This window comes from Liolophura sinensis, chromosome 8, assembly GCF_032854445.1.
Source record: "Liolophura sinensis isolate JHLJ2023 chromosome 8, CUHK_Ljap_v2, whole genome shotgun sequence".
NCBI classification, from domain to species: Eukaryota; Metazoa; Mollusca; class Polyplacophora; order Chitonida; family Chitonidae; genus Liolophura; species Liolophura sinensis.
The window spans coordinates 47,548,026-47,567,540 of record NC_088302.1 but is presented as its reverse complement, the minus strand read 5'-3'; the positions used below and the strand labels follow the sequence as shown (position 1 = coordinate 47,567,540).

Here is a 19,515-nt window from a genome sequence, read left to right as displayed (position 1 = left end):
CACGTAAAAGTGCGCTCGACATTTGAGAATTTAAAACATTTGTGTCGCCCAGTGTTTACTATATACATAGTAAACAAGATTCTCTGGTGGGTGGAATTGTACTAGGTAAGTTTTCTTTTTCAACATTTCCAAAGTCATTGAAATTGATTAATTTTTGGTATTGCTTTATGTGGATTATTTTCTGTAGAACATTGGAATAGATAACAGATATAATACTGTCATATAGAGGAGAAATAAAATGTGCATTTCTTGCAACTCAGTACAAAAGCTATGTCTTTGTGTATACATTTGGATAACGGAAAGTGTAGTATTCCATTCATTTTGCTTATCTCGATGTACTGCTTCTCTTTATCTTTACAAGGTATCTCTTCTTCTGTCCCATGTATCGTCTAAAAGTGTATTTGTCTTCTGATAAAACCGATAAGACTCTACGCCTGTATACAATAAAGATCCGCCAGTGTTATTTGATGGGATTCTCTGGATTTACACCAGATATCGCAAGTGATATCGCCAACAAGACGCAGTTACCCTATTGTTGAGAAATAGGGCCAATTCCACAAAGACATATCTGACTTCCAAGTCAAAATTTGAAATACGGTCTTAAAGCTTATTATTTGGCTTCAGACATTAAAGTTTTGTTCATCTCATCAATATTATGATGTGTTCAAATTTCAACTTCAGGTATCAAAATCACATCATCGTAAAGAGAATTTAACTTAAGTGGAATCGCCCCTGATCTCTTCGCTGCATACCGTAATGCTGACACATCCAACCTAATATTTACATGCTGTCTCACTGAAACGTTCGGAATCAAAGCAAGCCCCAAAATAATCTTCTCCAATAGCATTATAAATTTATTCAAGCCAATTTTATTAGGGAATGATCCACCTCTTGCATACTTTTTTGAAAATCTGAAGCATACAAATGTGCATTCCACGCTGAATGATGCAAGTCACGTGTTTTACAGGACACACGTGACTGTAATCGCAAAAGATTAAGAATACAACGTGTGAATAAATCATACATTTAATAAATCATGTTTACAAATAGCTGCCTAAAAAGGCAGGGTGAAGCATTACCACAGACATGTATGTTCAAAGCAACAGTTCATGTTGCTATTTTACACAACTTTTATAATGTTACAGTAGGACAATACATTATGTACAAAAACGGCGATTTAATAACACGATCGTTTTTGTGAAATGCCTGATGTATTATTCCATGCACGTTACTAAAATGGCATATGATTTCAGCCTCGTGTGGAAACAATTTAATGTCGTAGTGATTTCTAGCCTCGAAAATTTACCTCGTAAAATGATTTATAGTTAACTTAGGCAATACAAGATGACTGGGGCATAATTAAATTCCAAACCCTTGCTGCACTATTGATAAACAACAGCTTCACGGATAGAAATCCGTATACCTGTAAGCTTATCTACAGCTGATTGGCTCAGAGAAATTCAGCAGTATCACGTGTTACCAAGGTAATAACAATATTCGAGGTTTTCCTTATACATGTCACAAGACACACAAATACATGTATGTGTAAACGGTCAGTCTGCGCTAGGCTGCTTCCCTTTAAACAATGTGTAAAGAATAAATGTGCAGGATTTGATCACAAAAATGTGTCAAATGAAAAGGTGGGCAATATTAAAACTATGTTATTCAAATAAGAACAAAAAATCAAACAGTTCATCAAGTAGCAACAATCAAAGAACAATCAACAACAATATGAAATAAACAATTTAAATTCATCAGTTATAGCATTGACAGAACAGTGATAAAACTTATTTGAAAATAAATTTGAAGGTAAAGTCTGTAAATCATGAGTCTTTGTATAAATGTTGGAAAACTATATTATATTAAACACAGAATTAAGATATAAGTATTCAAGCTAATGTAAGAAGCACATGAGTCTAGTGAAGATAAATATATTCTGAAATAAATATACAAACCACCTGGGAAAAAAGGGAATGTTTTGAAAGACCTAAAATAATTGTTTGGTAAAAATTTTTCGCAAGAAATCCCAAACCAGGGTTTTCTCCCGCTTTTACCTTCCATAAATAGCTTCTGGCATTTTCGAAGAAATAGGCTCAGATTTTGTATGAGTGATATAAATATCAATGAAATATTGGTTGTCTTACAGGTTCTTAGGGGTAAAACGCGTGGCACAAAACATTCTTAGGTAATAAGTAAGAATAAGTACGGCATGTACATGGGATAGTAACTCCTTATAATAGCGTGTGGCAAAACCATTTTATAAATGTTTATAAAACTTTCATTAGAGCACTTAGAGAAATCCTTGCATATATATATACTCTCTGCTCTAGCCATTTCTTCTCTTTATTGAAGAGTTTGGGACATGTTAACACAAACAAACGCGAAGTCTTAATGGTATTATTTATTTATTTGGTTGGTGTTTTACGGCCGTACTCCAGAATATTTCACTTATACGACGGCGGCCAGCAATATGGTGGGAGGAAACCTGGCAGAGCCCGGGAGAAACCGACGAGCATCCGCAGGTTGCTGGAAGACCTTCCCACATACGGCCCCTAATGGTTTTGGAAGCAGTGATTCAGCATATTACATAGGCCTACATATGCATTATATTTAGCTACACATGATCTGTACAACACCCGCGAGCTATAGCGGAAAACAAGCAAAGGATTGAATTTGCAATGATGTAATGCCACGGATATCTATTGAGGCTTTATCAGTGACGGCAACGCCTGACATATCGACACGACGACATTGCTTTAAATTTGGACGCATAAGGGCGTCATCTGAGAGATTGGTCTCCAGGAGATTGTTTCTTCTACCATGTAGCCCAAGTGTTCAAGAAGCCACCAGCAATGCCTATTTTCCCACGACCACTTAAGCAGGCATGCAACTGTTCCGTTGCATATGTACCATATGTTCAAGAAACCATGAGCAGGCTCTCTTTTCCAAGAAGCTGTTAGGGCAGATAATTGTTTCACGACATCTATCGAGGCAAAATTTTCAAAACATCGCCGGCACGGCCTGTTATCCAAGACACTGACAGCAGAGCCAATCGTTTTACGAGACAATGATGCCGGTCAAATGTTAGAGAAACCTCTACACAGGTCTTTTGTCCAAACCCACTGTTAGCCAGATCAGTTCAAGAGATTTCAAAGTAAACAATTGTTTAAAAACATGTTGTAAAGACACAACACTGGATGGGACCATTTGTTCGTGGGGGTGGTTGGTGAAGATACACTATACCAGCCAATCTGACCAACTCAATTGTTCACCATATAGCAATTTGCTAAATAAATAGTACTCGTGTAGACAGCGTCGACACCAATTACTTGAAGACGACCATCCAGGTCAGTTGTTCAAAGGCCAACATTCATTTCGATTGTTCAAGACACTGTTCCTTTAATAAATACACGTCTGGTTCGGCTCGTTGCTCGTCAATGGCATTCTGGGATCGTACAGCGAAGGGGCGTGAAGGAAGATGCTCATCGTTCCAGTGAAGCAAGCCGTTGTAAATATAAACAAGAAAAAACGGTCCATTACCATGGCAACGTACTTCCAATCCCGGATTTCCTGCAAAAGAAGGGAGAGGCCAATTTTATGCAACATCACATTTAAAAGGGATTTAGATTTGCTTTCAGTCGAAACCATCAAACTTATTAATGAAGTAAATGTGAGTCATGTGAAAACAGGGCAAAACCTTTCAATCCATCGTTTTCATTTTATGCTTTTTGAAAAAAAAAAACTCTTAAAGATTTATCATCTCGGAAACGTAACTTTTATTTGCTCATACTTAAGAGGCTGGATTATCACGGTTCTAATACCATTACACTATCGTGTTTGGTGCTCTTAATCTGAGCAATGAATGATGGCAATACGAGTTAAATTTTCTTTTCATTGTCTGATTTGCTTGATATATGTTGAATAGATTTTTTTATAACTCCAGGCACAGGTTTCTTCCACCAATCCGCTAGCTAAACACCAGCCTGTCATTTTTGTGCTTTTGCCTCGGATGTGAAAAGTTCTAGATGTTCCAGTCACCATGGCTACAGTCCGCACTGCCGTTGTCAGGGAATTAAGGTGGAAAGCTAAAAGTCAGACACAAGAGCGCTAGTAGTGAGCCAGTGGCATGTCACTAAGACTGTTTCGTCTTGTCTGCCGTTAAAAAAGTTTCTCCTCTGATGGATCACATTTCTGCATGGAATTACACTGATGGAATTTTACCACGCCCTAAAGAAATGTACAAAGCTGAACGAACATTCGACTTGTTTGAAACTCTTGTCATGGATGGTGTTGTATTTATGTTTCACATGAAGAGTTGGTCCAGAGCTTTATTCAAGCGACGTGGTCCTGGCGAGCAATAAGAAATAGACCAAAGGAGCCTGAAAGGTCCATTCGTGGGGAAAGAACGTTACACAGTGGCTGTGAGGAAACTCATATCAAAGCCACAATCAATAACGGCCGATAGCAAATCTTATAGTTTCCGATCACTGTCTCTGACACTGCCCGGTAAATCAATGGAAACCGTCCCAGGGATGACTGTAACTCACATGCCGACAGACAGAGAAATCCTTGTGTTCTTTAGTCTCATTGTAGCCGGAATAAAAGCCAGTCTTTATTTACTGCTCGAGTTCAATTTATCCAAATCCTATAATGAAATTCCTTAACCTCTGAAGCTCGTGTCTGTGCGGATATTATAGATTTGGGCCTGCCATGACAACCTTGTTTGCAAGTGGTCTGGAGATCGGAAACTCTGCGAAAACTAACCGGTATATCGCCAAGTCACACACACTTCTCAAAGAGGCGAGTCAAGGCACGTCAAAACCTACGCCTTTTGGTTTTGTTATTTGATATTTCTGGCAAGTCTTTGATTTCCAATCATATGCTGATGTGGTCTAAAAGAGGAATTTTCTTCAAATTTGTCACTACCGACCAATGCATGAAAATCAATTTCGACTCACGTGACTTCAAAGGATTCCTGTCCCATTTTCCAGTTTATTTTTGTGCACTGGAGAATTTTTTATATTAGATAATATCCGAGAAATCTTAGATATGATATTTGTCATGAGCCTAGAATCAGATATGAGACACTTTCATACTCCGAATGTCAGATGAAGAAGTAGTCTTTTTCAAAACGTAATGAATTTAGACGTGTGCAAAAAAAAACTCTGACAGATAATTCAAATTCGAAATTCATTCCTTAACAAAAGTTCTTTCTTTCAGTTTTGTCAAAGCGCATTCATGCAAACACGTGCAAAGCTTGGCAACTTCGAAAGCTTCACAAAATCCATGCAATCAAGGACTAGTGTACCTTGCGACGAAATGTGACAAGAAAATTATTTAAAAAATCTAGTGCTGTTCATTTCTGTGTCTTGAAACCATGCATATCGAATACAAAATAAGAAAGAAGTAAATCAAATAAATCTTGTGAAAACATTGAAGTACGAATGAGCATCACATAGCTACAATCCAAATATGTTAGGCGGCGTACAACTTTGGACTTGAATTTTCACTGAATAGTTATCACTATCACGTACAAATACTGACAAAAACTTCGCAAATAGTTTGATTTTAAACACTGTAAATATGTCACATTCCCCAAGATTAGATGGTTTAAAGTATTATAAGAACTGAATTCTTATGACAGGAAAGTAAACTTTTGCAATGTTTCAGAAACTTTCATAAACTTGTGATATAAACAAACGTTTAGCTTCAACAAGTACTCCAACTACAGCAGTAATGTTCCTGATCTTCACAGTACAGAGCTCACTACACCCTCCAGGTAACCGGGCTCACTATGCCTTTTAGGTAACAGGGCTTAAACCAAAAAGCAGCCCTCCTTTTAGCGATCATTCCAAAGGTGCCGATCCTAAGACAAGAGTCGTCCGTTCCAGGGATTTTAACATGGTTTACCTCTCAGTCAGTCAATATCGTCTGGAGACATAGAAAGTCCCAGTTTACCCCGGAGATTAGTTCTCGAATTGACGATAATCTCACACGTTAATCCTACTAGGAAGGATTTCAAAGCAAAAGGCAGAGACGTATGTCTTGAATGAAAGCCCAGGTTAAGAGCAGTTCGTATAAACTTACCTATACTGTAGAATAAATTAATTCAACTGAAATTATCAGCAGATGATTCTATCAGTTTTCTTAACTGATTCTTTTGATCAGTTTAAATTTAAGTCCACAACATTTGCCAAAAGTATTTTTTGAGTCTAAGCTAAAAAGGTGTATCGGTATCGGTTATAAAAGCACTGAAGCTTATATTCATGTTTCGGGAACAAGAACATTCCTGAACTTCAAAGGAACACCACGCCATATTTGCAAAATTTGAGTTTAAGTAAGCCCTATATCGATGCGTAGTTTCTAGAAGTGGTCGTGGTTTACATAGATTTTGGTAGAACAATTCTAAATGCTCTGCTTTATGTTGGCACAACGGAGTTTTTAAGGAGACAAGCTCAGTCATATTCCTGTAAGTACACTCTACTGAAAACTAGGACAAGCAAGACAAACAGTCGTAGAATGCTGGCACACATATCTTGTTACAATTGGAAATTTGCTTTGAATGGTGATGAGTTGTTATCGAGCGCTGGCTTGATCCAGGTTATGACAGGCAATTCAGATTCATATATTCGTTCTGTCCCAGATAGACGATTGTAAGGACATTCCCAAGCCCCCTACCCCTGCTAATCCTCGTCCCCTCACAGAAGATCCCGGGAAGGTGGCCAGAAGAGGCGCCCCGAACACTGACCCAGTGGTATCAGTTTTGATTAGCCTCGTTTCGGTCGATATCGAGAAGTGCCCCCTGGCGGCTTGTACATATGCTAACTTAGCTGGTCAATTTGGACAAGTCCACTTTGAGGCAGGATAAGCGCCGAAGTTAGCTACAGAATCGTCACGGAAGCATATCACTGATATCATACCATACAAAGAGAAAATGACCTGTGAGAAAAGTTGTTGAATTTAGTCAGTCGCCTAAAACATCATTGTTTCGAAACGGGGTTTGGAAAAACAAGATATGGTTGTTAAATACTGTAGCAATATTTGGTGTTCTGTCAACAAAAGCTTTCATCATGCAAGAAATACTTTTCCAAAGGGAATGTAAGCAATTCTATTATCACTAATCAGGTAATTAACAGTCTACATCAAAGTTCCACATTCTCAATAGTGTTCCATGTAAAAAGAAAAAGTAATTTCAAAATTGTGTGTTTTTATATCGTTTACTGATCAGGACTTATTCAATTAAATTTAATCAATCTATCTTTCAGTTTCTCAATATTTCTCTACAATTTCCTGCTTGATTTTCGAAACTTACCATTTTTTTACTCAATTTATCGGTTGATTTTTTCAATTCATAGCAATTGAATTCAATTTATCAATTCACATGGGAAATTTATAGATTGATTTGTCAGTCTACCGATTCAATGTATGAATTCGAATTATGATCAAATTTATGAATTCAAATTATGAATTTATTAATTAATCTTTCAATATATCAATCGTTATTTCAGTTTATCAATTGTTCTTTCAATTTATCAAAAGACGTTTTAATTTATCTATAAAACAGATCAGTCTTTCGACAATTATGCATACAATTTTAAAACCTTAGGAACTATCGAATCAAATATCGATATATAACTAGTTGCATGTTAGAACAAGCTACAAGTTCTGTGTATAATCTGAACGTTTAATCAGATTTCCTTCGTTTATACAGCTGCACGTTTTTTTCAGAAACATTTTCCATAAAATATAAAATACGATTACACATATTTTCATTGCTAATCCCCCAACTGCTATATATTTTATAAGGGGGCGCCAGCCAAAGAAATCGGTTCGAGTAATTTAATCTTTTCCCACAAAGCTCCTTAGAATTATTCCACAAATTTCTTTCTTTGGCTTTATCGTATTGACTTAAATTCCTAAGGGTTCAATCTAGATATTACAATGTTGATCACGCACTGCAATCTTCATTTCTTTTTCGTCTAATTCCGCACAATTCGCTTTATACAACGGCTGGAATATTTGCATGTCTTGTTAGACGGTGGGAGTTCTCGCTCCGTGTTCGATTTGTTCCTCTCATCTTCAATTTCGACATTCCCCCACCAGAAAATTCCCCTCCCCATGCAGATTTTTTCCTGTCTTTCCGATTAATTGACCGAAGGTAAAACGTGTGGCGTATAAAGGTATGAAATCAGTGCAATTATTTGCTTTATTTGTTCACTGCACAACACATGAGACAAGATATAAAAACACTTGTATAAATACAGTGTAAATGCATTTTCCCCAGGATTTATTTATTGACGAGATGTTCTTATTTTCATTTTATTGAATTTGACATGTGAATAAACTGCTGCAAATTTCTGAACAATAAAACTTTGTTATTGCGACGTTAGTAAGGCGTTTTAATTATTTGGGTCGATTCCACAAAGCGATAATTTGACTTTTGAAATTCCAACATTGAAGTTCAGAATATGACACATTTATCTCAACATAACAGATGTTTCCAATTTTAACTTCTGGATTTCTAGAATAAGGTCAAAAATGTAATTTTATGTACTGACAGAAGTCAAAACCGGCTTTGTGAAATCTACCTCAAATGATAAATACTTCAGGTTAATGACATACATATGTGGAATTTGCTAGGTTAGTAGAGGAAAATTTGGATTTACTTCTCCCCTAGAATCAATATTAAGCAGATGACAGTGGTATGATTGCAGCAATTTCCTTCAGTGTCGATCGATAATAAGCCATTTCATACAATAGTTTTAAGATCCTAAAGTATAAAAACTTCTCCTAATGACAAAATCTCGCCAAAACGCATTATAAACGTTAATGGGTGTTAAGTACATTTCACTTATAAGATGTTTTTTTTTTCAAACGATAACAACCGTCTTAATATCTAAACGCGGCTAAAGAAAAACAAACCCATTTTTGTGATTCCAGGAAAGGTTTCTTTGATTCAATCTCGCATTAACTCTGGATAAGTAATTCTTTTCTATCGTGTTTCCTTTACCGGTAAACGAAATGCATTAGATAAGGCACCACCAAAGTCAGAGCAAAATGATTAAAATGAGGCACAGGACAAAATGTTAGGTGCTGAAAGAAGATTATTAAGCAATATGAGAAGTCCACATGACTTTTGGTGTCTGAGAAAACACTCTCCTATTGCTTGATAGTAAACTATAAGGTCCTTTTTGTTTTTAAATAGAGTAAGTATCAGAGATTTTGTTTTGAGCAATTACCAAAACGAAAATCTAACATTTTCTTCGTAGCATTAGATGAGCAATTGGGTAGAGTGAATCTAAGTTTATATTAACTATTCTCTTCCATACCAACTCACACCCGACTAACCGTTATTTATTTATTTGATTGGTGTTTTACGTCGAACTCAAGAACATTTCACTCATAAGACGGCGGCCAGCATTATGGTGAGAGAAAACCGGGCAAAGCTCGAGGGAAAGCGACGACCATCTGCAGGCTGCTGATAGACCTTCCCACATTCGACTAGAGAGGCAGTCAACATGAGATGGACTTGAACTCACAGCGAACGAACCGTCACAGAGAGTCCTCTAATAAGCTGGAAGTGAATACTTACGTCTTCAAAGGCGTCTTCCTCTTTCATTTGGTCGGCGATGAAACGAACTCCTTGCAAGGAGGCAGTAACTTCCGCCGGCTGACGGCTGCGCAGTAACTGCGCTGAGGAACTATCTAGGTCACCTTCCTCTGGAACAGACCTTTGACCCGACTGAAACTGTTCCCAGCTTCTGCCTGATCCTCCGGGTACATTGTCCCTGAGTTCGATGCCGTTACAAGTTCTAATTGCAACGCGCTTCTTGCGCTCAACTTCCGGTCGTTTCATCAGAAGAATTCTGGGTAAAAGTTCGGTAAATACTCTCCTCACCCACGGCGACATTTTGTGTGTTGATGGCGACCGGTAGTGAATACTCAGTACGAAAATTGTCAGTATGATAGACATTGTCACCACTATCATAGTGAACAGCAGGTATTTCCCAATTAAAGGTATAACGAATGACGTAGGAGGAATCAAATCGGATAACAACAGGAAGAACACAGTCAGAGCGAGAAGAATGGAGATGGAAAGTGTGATTTTCTCCCCGCTGTCTGAGGGCAAGTAAAATACCAGTACACACATACAGGATATGGACATACAAGGGACCATCAGGTTGACGCTGTAGAACAACGTCCGCCGCCGGATAGTGACGTTGAACGTAATGTCGGGATAAGGCTCAGGGCAGCACTGGTAAAACTTGACGTTTCTGCGCGCGGTTACGTTAATAATGTCCCACTCGACATTTTGGTAATATCCCGTTAAGTCAATGCCTTGGGTAATGACGATCTCGTCGTTGGAAGGTAGAATGCTTTTGGTTTTGTTGTCGTTGAGACTACAGAAGTGCTGAAGATCCACTTGTAAGCCATCGTAGGTCCAGGAACTGAATTTCATGAAGCACTCTTGCATGTCGAAGGGAAAGAATTCCACGTCTATAGGGCAATAACTTTTGTAAATAGCAGGCGGTTCCCATACCAGGCGACCCGTATGGTGAACTTTGGCCTTTGTAAGCAGTGTGATGATGAAATCCCCATCGGCGCTAAAACATACAACATACATACTCACAGTCAATCGTGACTGCAAATTAGCAAGTGCTCATAACAAGGTGATAACAGCTGATATGGCCGACCCACAACTGTGTAACAAAAACCAATGGTGTATTTTTACTTGTGTAACAGGAATTTATATACTTACAGCTTTGTGGCAAGAACTGATCTTGGACTCACAACTATGCAACCATTAAATGATGTTAAAACTCATAATTATGTGACTACAATTTATAATAGGCCTATACTCAAAACTCATTGGCAGCAATAACAATGGACTGTTTTACTCACAACGGCCCGACAACAACTGATCTTATACTCATAACTGTGTATTAATCGTCAACTGATCGTACTCATAAATGTGTAACAACTTATCATAGGCTTATACTCAAAACTTTAGAACAACAATTGATTGCTTCACTAATGAAAACATGACGACAACTGATCCTGTACTCGTAACAGTTGGACAAAAACGTTTCAACTGCTCATCACCGAATGACTAAAGCTTGATCGTACATTCATAATCATCGTGGAACAAGAAGTCCTCACATATTTAAAATAGCGGGACAACTGAGTATGTACTCATAAATGTGAGACAAAAACGTTTCGATTACTCATAACAGTAGGGACAAAAGCTTGATCATGTATTCATAAATGTGTAAAAAAAATTTATGGTATGCTCATAATTTTGTGACAACAAATTATCATACTCAGAACTGCGAGACAACAACTGATCAATTATTCAATGGCAATCAGGCAACAACTGTTCGTGTGTTTTGAGGCATAAATTCATTATGCATTCATAACTGTGTGACAACAGTTGATTGTTTATTCGCACATATGTAGCAAAACCAGCAAGTTTTAATGGATAAAAAACTTTTTGCTACACTGTAATGTGAGGTTCGCAATTATGTCCAGCTACTTTTGTTGTTAAACTTCTTACTTTATTCGATACTTGTCAATTTAATACATTTGCATGGGTGAATAAGGCTGTGGCGCCACATCAACATTATTGCAATCATATGGTGGCAAAACCTAGTACAGTGGGCATTATGCTTATGACATTTCTATGGATTGGAGTGTGAACTAGATTTAAATTAAAAGTCAAAATTAAAAGGGTTGCGCTAAAATCTGTTAAATTGCTAGCCTGTAGTTAGGATTTTTCAAGCTGTATGATAAGGAAAAAATGAACAAAATATTCCCGTGGGGCATTCTATAAGTCTTTCTGGACAGGCGCCTTGGGTGTAACTGACAGAAAGGTTTATCAGCTTGTTCAAGTTTATAATGTCAACCAAGAGGTGTATCATTTATGATGACAACTTGGCTAACGGCTTTACATCTGTAACCATGTCTGTTTCTTACCGATATCAGGTAAACTTCAGATTAGGGGCAGAGTTCTTATACAGATAACACCACGAATTGTCTGAGAGCATGCTGTGAGTGTATATTTGAAAAGAGCTATACCAATTCCAATCCCCCTCAGTGGGTAATCCACGACGGCTGCGGTATTGTTGTGTTTTCTTCACCGGGGATGTTTTGTTATCTCACTTATACCCGGAAGCTGCTTGGGTGATTTTCATCTTCGCCAGACTCTTTCGAAAACATTAATAAACAAATCCACGTGAATAAACACATGCTGATGTTTAGCAGGTGTGAGAGCGTGCCGATCGTGTAATACACATAGCAAGGTTACAATCTCATTAATACCTCGTGTATTGCGTGTATATAAACAGAAACTCTCGGAGGCTCCTTCGTCTACAGGATCGCTACGACTACAACACACATATATACCTGTACATAAACTACGTACTCATATTCAAGCAACTAAAAAAAATGCTTTTTCAATGGGGAACTCCTTCCCGCCAGTATCAAGATGATCTAAAGCAATGATTTGTTCTGTACTGCATGTTTTAGAAACTGACTTAACTTTGTGATCAATAATCGACCAGTGGATACTTTATTATCCAATTTTTATCTATGGATATTTAATAATAACAACCAAGACTAAACTAACAAAATTAAAGAATAGCATTTAACCAAAGACACAATCATATGCCACATGTTATGAAACGTAAGACGAAGACATGGTATTATTTTATACACAATAAAAACAGCTCTCCCAAACAGGTGTTACAGTTAGTATGCCTGTTGAGAATTTTGATTCATCTATTCATCTATAAAATATGACAACGATTCCTCTTTCCCTTTGGTATTACGGCACCCCTCTTGGTATCATGGTTGTACTTGAATCTCCCCATTTCCTCTCTATTGAGGCATTTTGGGGATACTACGGTGGGTAAGTCACAACTGCTGGCACAAGAGCCGTACATGAACACTTCCGACCCTGGCCATGGAACTTTGAGATTGCTATCACTTTGGATGCGTTTTGATTACAATAAGAAGTCGACTGCGGCCCTTCCATCAATACAGCGATTAAATTTGTACGTTAGGCCGGAGAAGGTTCGCTTGTAAGGTACTAAAATAAATAAATATTCGACATTCATTACTGACCCCTCCATTGAACCAAACTTTTATCAAACGGTGTTAAATGGCATCAAATTTGAAACATTAAAGCACACTACTGAACTGACGGAACAGAAAGAGTGCCTTACATGGATTACACTATGTGAGACTAACACTTCAGAAGGCGGACACATTTTCGCTTTCGATTTGCCAAACCAGTTTTTGTGTGATTCAACGCCTCTCACCTTTTCTTCATAAAATGTCTTTTCACTCAGACAAAATCAGGCTTCCAATAGAGTTACGTAAAGCCAGTTAAAGTCAGACTTTCCCAATCAGCTACAGAAAGCGGAGACGTGTTCGGATCGTACTTTAAAGACATTTACTCTGACATTTATTACATGGGATTGAGTCGAGGGAGTTGAAGTAGTGGGGTTTAAGTGGCCAGTTACCGTTCATGCCCCAAGCCGTCCCTCTGGACTTAAACTATCAGTCAGCAGAGAAACTAGAGTGTCACAAATGAACAATTAGGCAAGGCCAGCCAGTTCTCAACGCCACTGACATTTACGGCTGTTTGGTGGAAAAAAGACGAGGTTTGGTGCCTTTCACGTCAGACGACGAAATTATTCGGGCCATTTAAAAGACAGATTTGCTGCGTGACTAAAGCTGATGGTCCGTAGGGCTCTAATACATTGGTGGAAGTGAGAGCATGCAGTAGATCGATCCATTGGCCAATTGAGTTAATTTATCCCCTTTCCTGTTACGAGGAATTTATGCAACTCTTTATTCCGACGAGATTGTCCTTGTACATGTAGTTCGCAGTGAAGCCTGTTGTTACAACGCGTACAATTAAACACGTGTGGAGAATTCCTGTAGGCTTGTCCACTTCTTCGTTTTAATACATGCTTCAATTTTCTGCTTAATCACACAACGTTTGCCTCCTCATTTTCGTAAGATGACAAGGTAATTTAGATAATGTTGGCTGGCGAATGACTAGAAAAATTCTTACTCCTATTATTTTTCAGCTTAAGTTTGCAATGATTATCTTTAGATTGTTGTAAAATGTGAACGCAATTTGGATAAACATACTAGCTGATAAGTGATAAGAGAAATTGTCAAAAATCGTCATTTTGGGCGGTAGCCCTATGCCACACTAAGATTGTTGTGACATGAGTATACGATCACTCTCTGTTCATATCTGGAGATGGCTACACTAAAGCAAATAATACATAAATAGTGTAATTCCAAAGAATGAAATCCTTTTCCATTCAATATTTCAGCATTTTATTATGCTATTATCAAACGATGGTTTTTACGCCTGACGATGGCGTAATAAAATGTTGCAGTATTCAGTAGAAAATGATTTCATTCTTCAGATTGACACTCTGGTGTTTTACCTGAAAATGTCCAGTTCTATCGAAGTAAATCTTCTTGGAAACTCATTCATTCTGAGAGGTGTACTTGCTGAAAACCTTGCAACTTGTGCCAAAAATTGCTGGCCAGTCTGACTTACTTGTTATACAGCACGATGTCCGGTCGCCAGAGGTCATCTGATGGAATATGAAGATGCGTAATCCCTCCGAATAATGATGGGTCCCATTGGAGTCGTTGGTCATTCCACTCCTATGATGAAATCGGCATAAAATAATTGTGTTGCGTGACCCTGGTGGACCACAGCCAGATTTACTCCACTGACAGGTAAATGGTCTATTGCTCCCATTATTCCCGTCTTTCAATTAAGATTCTAATTAAGCCTCTAATGACATAAGGTAATTTCTAAGTGTGATACCATCCTCAGCGAAGATGTGTGCCTCTAGAGGCATCTCCTTCATTTCACACAAACCTGAAAGCAACAGGTCAAGGCTGTCGTACATAAAGTTGGCCGCATGAACACGTTCCAGAACTAGAAGGCACATTATGATTTCACAAAATTTACGCGCAGTAAGGCTGTTTTTGTGTGAAATTAACTGTTTTTGTCAGGTCATATCACATATTATCATCCACATCCTACCAAGCGTGATCATCGATGTATTATCAAACATTACACACGTTGTCTTTACCAAATACTATTACTGATGTTTTACAAAGCGTTATTACCGATTTCTTACCAAATATTATCAGGTCTTTTCTACACCAATTTCTACACCAATTTACCAATTTACCAATTTCTATACCAATTCCTACAAAATATTATCACATATGTTTCGCCGAAGAGAATCATCGATCATTAACTAAGATCATGAGTAAGATGAGGTTCACAAATTTGGCGACTAAATAAGACAGTTTTTAACCAAGATCGTCAGTAACACGTGATGCAGAAGTTGGCGTATAAATACTGTAGTCTGCTTGTTTTCTTTGTCGCCTATATTCAGCTGTCTGTAAAATCACTCATACGGCATTCTGGTTACCAATGTTGCCTTCCATCAGTTACACACCAAAAAGCTCTATACACCTATGTGTTGAATGTTCATATTTCTGCAAAGAAACTCCAATAGGGGAGTTTCGAGTTGGAATTCTTTTGTCATCAAAGGTAAAAACAGGTTTACTGTGTCATATGAATGGTGAAAAGGGTTAGACATTGATTTACTAATCACCTGTCTCACCCTCTTTCCTTCAAACATTCAGATTCTCAATCTTCTCCATCATTCCTCCACTCTAAATTGCTTTTTATGACACTTTTTTAGACGCTCATGTTGTAGTGAATGTTATCAAAAATAGTTGCCTAACATTTTTGACAGGTCTCACATGATACAGTTTGACTTGTTTTACCTTCATCGATGAAAACTCAAAATTCCCGCTATTAGAATGGTTTTTTTTTTAATTGACGTTCTGGGTCAGTTGAAAGGCTAATTCCACAAACAACTTTCATTAGAAATCCCCAACGAACTGACAAATGTAGTAAAAATCTGGACGGATTCGTGCCAAGAGAAGCACTGACAAATTTTCATTGATGATGGAAAAACGAATGAATTGCGTACGATGTTAGTTTTCAAGTTTTCATAAATCAAAACATTTATCCCAGCTGAGCTTTCATTGCGACTCTTCGTATATCCAAAGGGGTGACTTTATTGAAAACAATGACTTCGTCCATTATCCAGCACTTATTTTGGAATAATTATGATGTCACTCGAGGCAATGAAATCTTCACAACAACAAGCTTATGGTGTTTAACATTATGAAATAGAAAAAGGTTTTCATCACCTTCCCTCAAATTTTTGAACCAAGGAGTTAATTATTTAATTGGTCGATGTTTAACGCCGATTATAGGAATACTTGACTTATACGACGGCGGCCAGCATTATGGTGGGAGGAAACCATACAGCCCACGCGGAAAACCGACGACGATTCCAATGTTTAATTGCAACATAGCAAAGTGTATAGTTTGTAGTGTAACGCGTCTCTAACCAAGGGCAATTTTTTGTAATAAGTATGAATGAGAGAGCTGAATATAGGCAGAAAGTAAAAAAGAAAAAAAACCCAACCATCAATACTGATTCATCCAGATCGGCCGAAACGAGAGGTGCCGAAAATGTGCAAGATTCTAGATTTATTAATATCTCCAGTAATATGAAGAGTAGAAATGAACGAATAACTGACAAGGCTGACAACGCAAAAGTAGAATAACTATATATGTGCATCACCGCCCGTAGAAAATATCCTAAATATCAAGATTTCTACATGAATACTACTTACGTGTCTCAACCATACGCTCACGCTCATTATCTGAAACTTTTCATCCTGAAAAATACAAGAGAAAAACATAAATATCATAAAGCTGCTTTCTGCGGGCATTTAAAATCGTATGTGCCTTTATGTCTCAAGATTCCAGCGGTCAAAAGAAAAAAAACGGTCACATAATACGTTCAAGTTCATGTGACTGTAAAAAGTGGTGTCACATCGGTAGTAGCCGCCATTTTGTACATGCTCATGTGACACTTCCATAGACACTGATTGGTTGATGTAGACGACAACAATCTCATAAGATCTAGAACGCTTCACACGTGTCCGGTTTGTTTCTGGATTTTGTGTTGCCGAAAATTAAAGATGCTGGATCTTTGGATCCAACTTTCCAATCTTCCCATTCTTGTTGTGGTTATCCACAAAGAACTTAAAGGATTTTTTGTTACAGAGATCAAAAAATCCCGTTTTCTACAACAATTTTGTATAAGTACGCTGTGCTTAAACTGAACGTAAAGCCACTATAAAGTCACTATAGCTGAATTAATTAATGAAGTAATACTACAGAAATGTTCTAAAAATATTTTAAAAAACTATAAATAAAAATAAAAAATAATAATAAATAAATACAAAAATAAAATAAAATAAACTGTTCCAAGTTTAAAGGGCCAATGTTTCTTTTAGTTTGGCGCTCGGTCAGGGCGATGTTCGTGGACACAAGCGTCGTGTTTTAGCGGTCCTGCTCATCCTCTTCCTGCAAGGGTGTAGCGACATCAAAGAATTTACCAAACTTAAGCGTTTGCTTGGACCTTACTCTATTGTTGCATTTGATTATTTTTCTAGAATCCACGCTAGTGAGTTTGTGATTTGAGTGGTGATGGATGACGACTTGTACCACCGTCGACTGCTAAACGGGAAAGAGGGACTTGAACTTCCGACACAAGCCTTTAAAACTTTCCCATATCCCACTGAGCTATCCGAGAAGACCGTGCAACTCTCTCCTTTTAGATGAATTTAAATGTTTGTTGTGACGTCAATCCTTTGTCGTTTTATATGAATGTCCATTCGTTTCTTATCAATGTGAAATTCAATTTTTAACTGTTTAGTTATTCGTCTTCATTTCGTATACACCAAACTTGGCCAGTGTGAGAAAGGCATCAGTTCTCTCAGGCACAAATATGAACAGCAAGGTGAACTGGTGGGTCTAATTTGTGGCATTCTGATTACGATCGTTGATATCTCGAAGCCTGGTTGTGTCAATGTGACAGAGATTGTATAATCTACTATCAGACTTCCTTAGATAACATGTAAGCTTCAATCAGTTCAGATTTACTTTCCCGTATAACTAATCATTGACCGAGTCACTGCCCATAATCTTACACACCCAGTAGTAACCTATGCAGAGAACAACCGACTGGACTCCCAGTAGCTAAGAGCACTAAAACTTCATGTAACATTATCACGAAAGATCAACCATGCTACGTGTTATATTCCTTTATGTAAATGAAAGCGTTTACAAGAGCATGAAAGAGCATTCATTCCGACGGGATTCTACAACATGGCTACATGGAGTGAATTACTCTGAGTGAAACTTTTGACATATTTTTCTGTGATAGCTGTGGCCTATATCATGTTTTATGTATATATACTGGCAGACTTTATGTTCACTTTAAGATCGGCTGTCTTTGTGTTTCAGACACCTTCTTTTTCGTTTCATAAAATATGTTCTACTAGAACGTAGAATCTAACATAGCCAAACAATTAAGTTGATGCGATACAGTATAGGTTATGTAGAACCAACGCCGAACCATTTCAGTTGTGTGTACAGATTTCTGCTTGTTAGAGACATATGTGCTTTAATGTATTTTTATAGAGAAGTTGTTTGCAATTCCAACAGTGTTTGCCATGATCTTTGAGTTGTTTTTGCCGAGTTTGTCCTACTTCCTCAAATCATTTGCATCTTTTTGCGTCTAATTTGCCTCGGCTTCTGGAAAATGTCCAGAGGCCATTCGCGATCAATTATACATGTGATCACCAAACACCTCAAAATCGTCAAACTATTAGTTCTTTTTGGATTGTCTCAATTTTACGTCTATCAATCTATTAATACTGACTGTCACATTTAAGATCTAGTATTCACAATCTGTTTACAAAAGACGTCTTTAATACCTTTCAGGCCATTTCATAAACACTTCAAGAAACCAAGATTGACAGACATAGTTATGGGATCAATTTCTTTTTATTTTTGGTAAGAAATTTCCACGAAGAAATATCTAACTGTATTATTTCTACGAAATCGTAATATACATTCTGAGACCTCAAGCACTTAAACAAGGGTACTCATACTTGTTTTCATACGGTCTGAGTTTACTGAGAACAGTGTCTGCATGCTTGAGGCCACGACTCAGGCCCTCATGTGCTGTGTGCTAAGTTTTGTCTCTCCTGATACACTTGGAACAAAGGAAACATATGCCACATTCATTAATTCTGACCAAGAGTCCTTGATGGGTGGTTATTAGTACGGCTTGGGAGGGTGATCGATAGTGAGGGCTCGTCACCTACCGACCCTGCACTGTCTCCCAACGCGGTCAGCTCTACCTTCCAAATAACGCACAAAATGTGGGTTTTCTGAAAATCAAAAAATCCATCACACCGCCTGGGGTTTCATTTCTATTCAGGAATTCTTCGGAGCTCCCAGACTGATTATATCGATCATATGGGATTCCTGATCCGTGAGACGCCAGGAAAACGACTTCACCGATAGGC

The 19,515-nt window shown here is 37.8% G+C and overlaps 1 protein-coding gene across 2 annotated transcripts; it reads right to left on the bottom strand.

Annotated features, from left to right (window-relative positions):
- Positions 1 to 2,682: 2,682 nt before the first annotated feature.
- LOC135472936 (acetylcholine receptor subunit alpha-like 1) lies at positions 2,683 to 16,803 on the bottom strand. Of its 2 annotated transcripts, XM_064752674.1 has the most exons (4): positions 16,765 to 16,803; positions 14,585 to 14,694; positions 9,593 to 10,604; positions 2,683 to 3,570 (listed from the first exon to the last, which is right to left on the bottom strand). In XM_064752674.1, the coding sequence occupies exons 1-4, from the start codon at positions 16,789 to 16,791 to the stop codon at positions 3,400 to 3,402; spliced, it is 1,320 nt and encodes a 439-aa protein (XP_064608744.1). In that variant the 5' UTR covers positions 16,792 to 16,803; the 3' UTR covers positions 2,683 to 3,399. The 2 variants fall into 2 exon arrangements, with proteins under 2 accessions (XP_064608744.1, XP_064608745.1); XM_064752675.1 differs by lacking the exon at positions 16,765 to 16,803 and having other exon boundaries at positions 14,469 to 14,594.
- Positions 16,804 to 19,515: the final 2,712 nt, after the last annotated feature.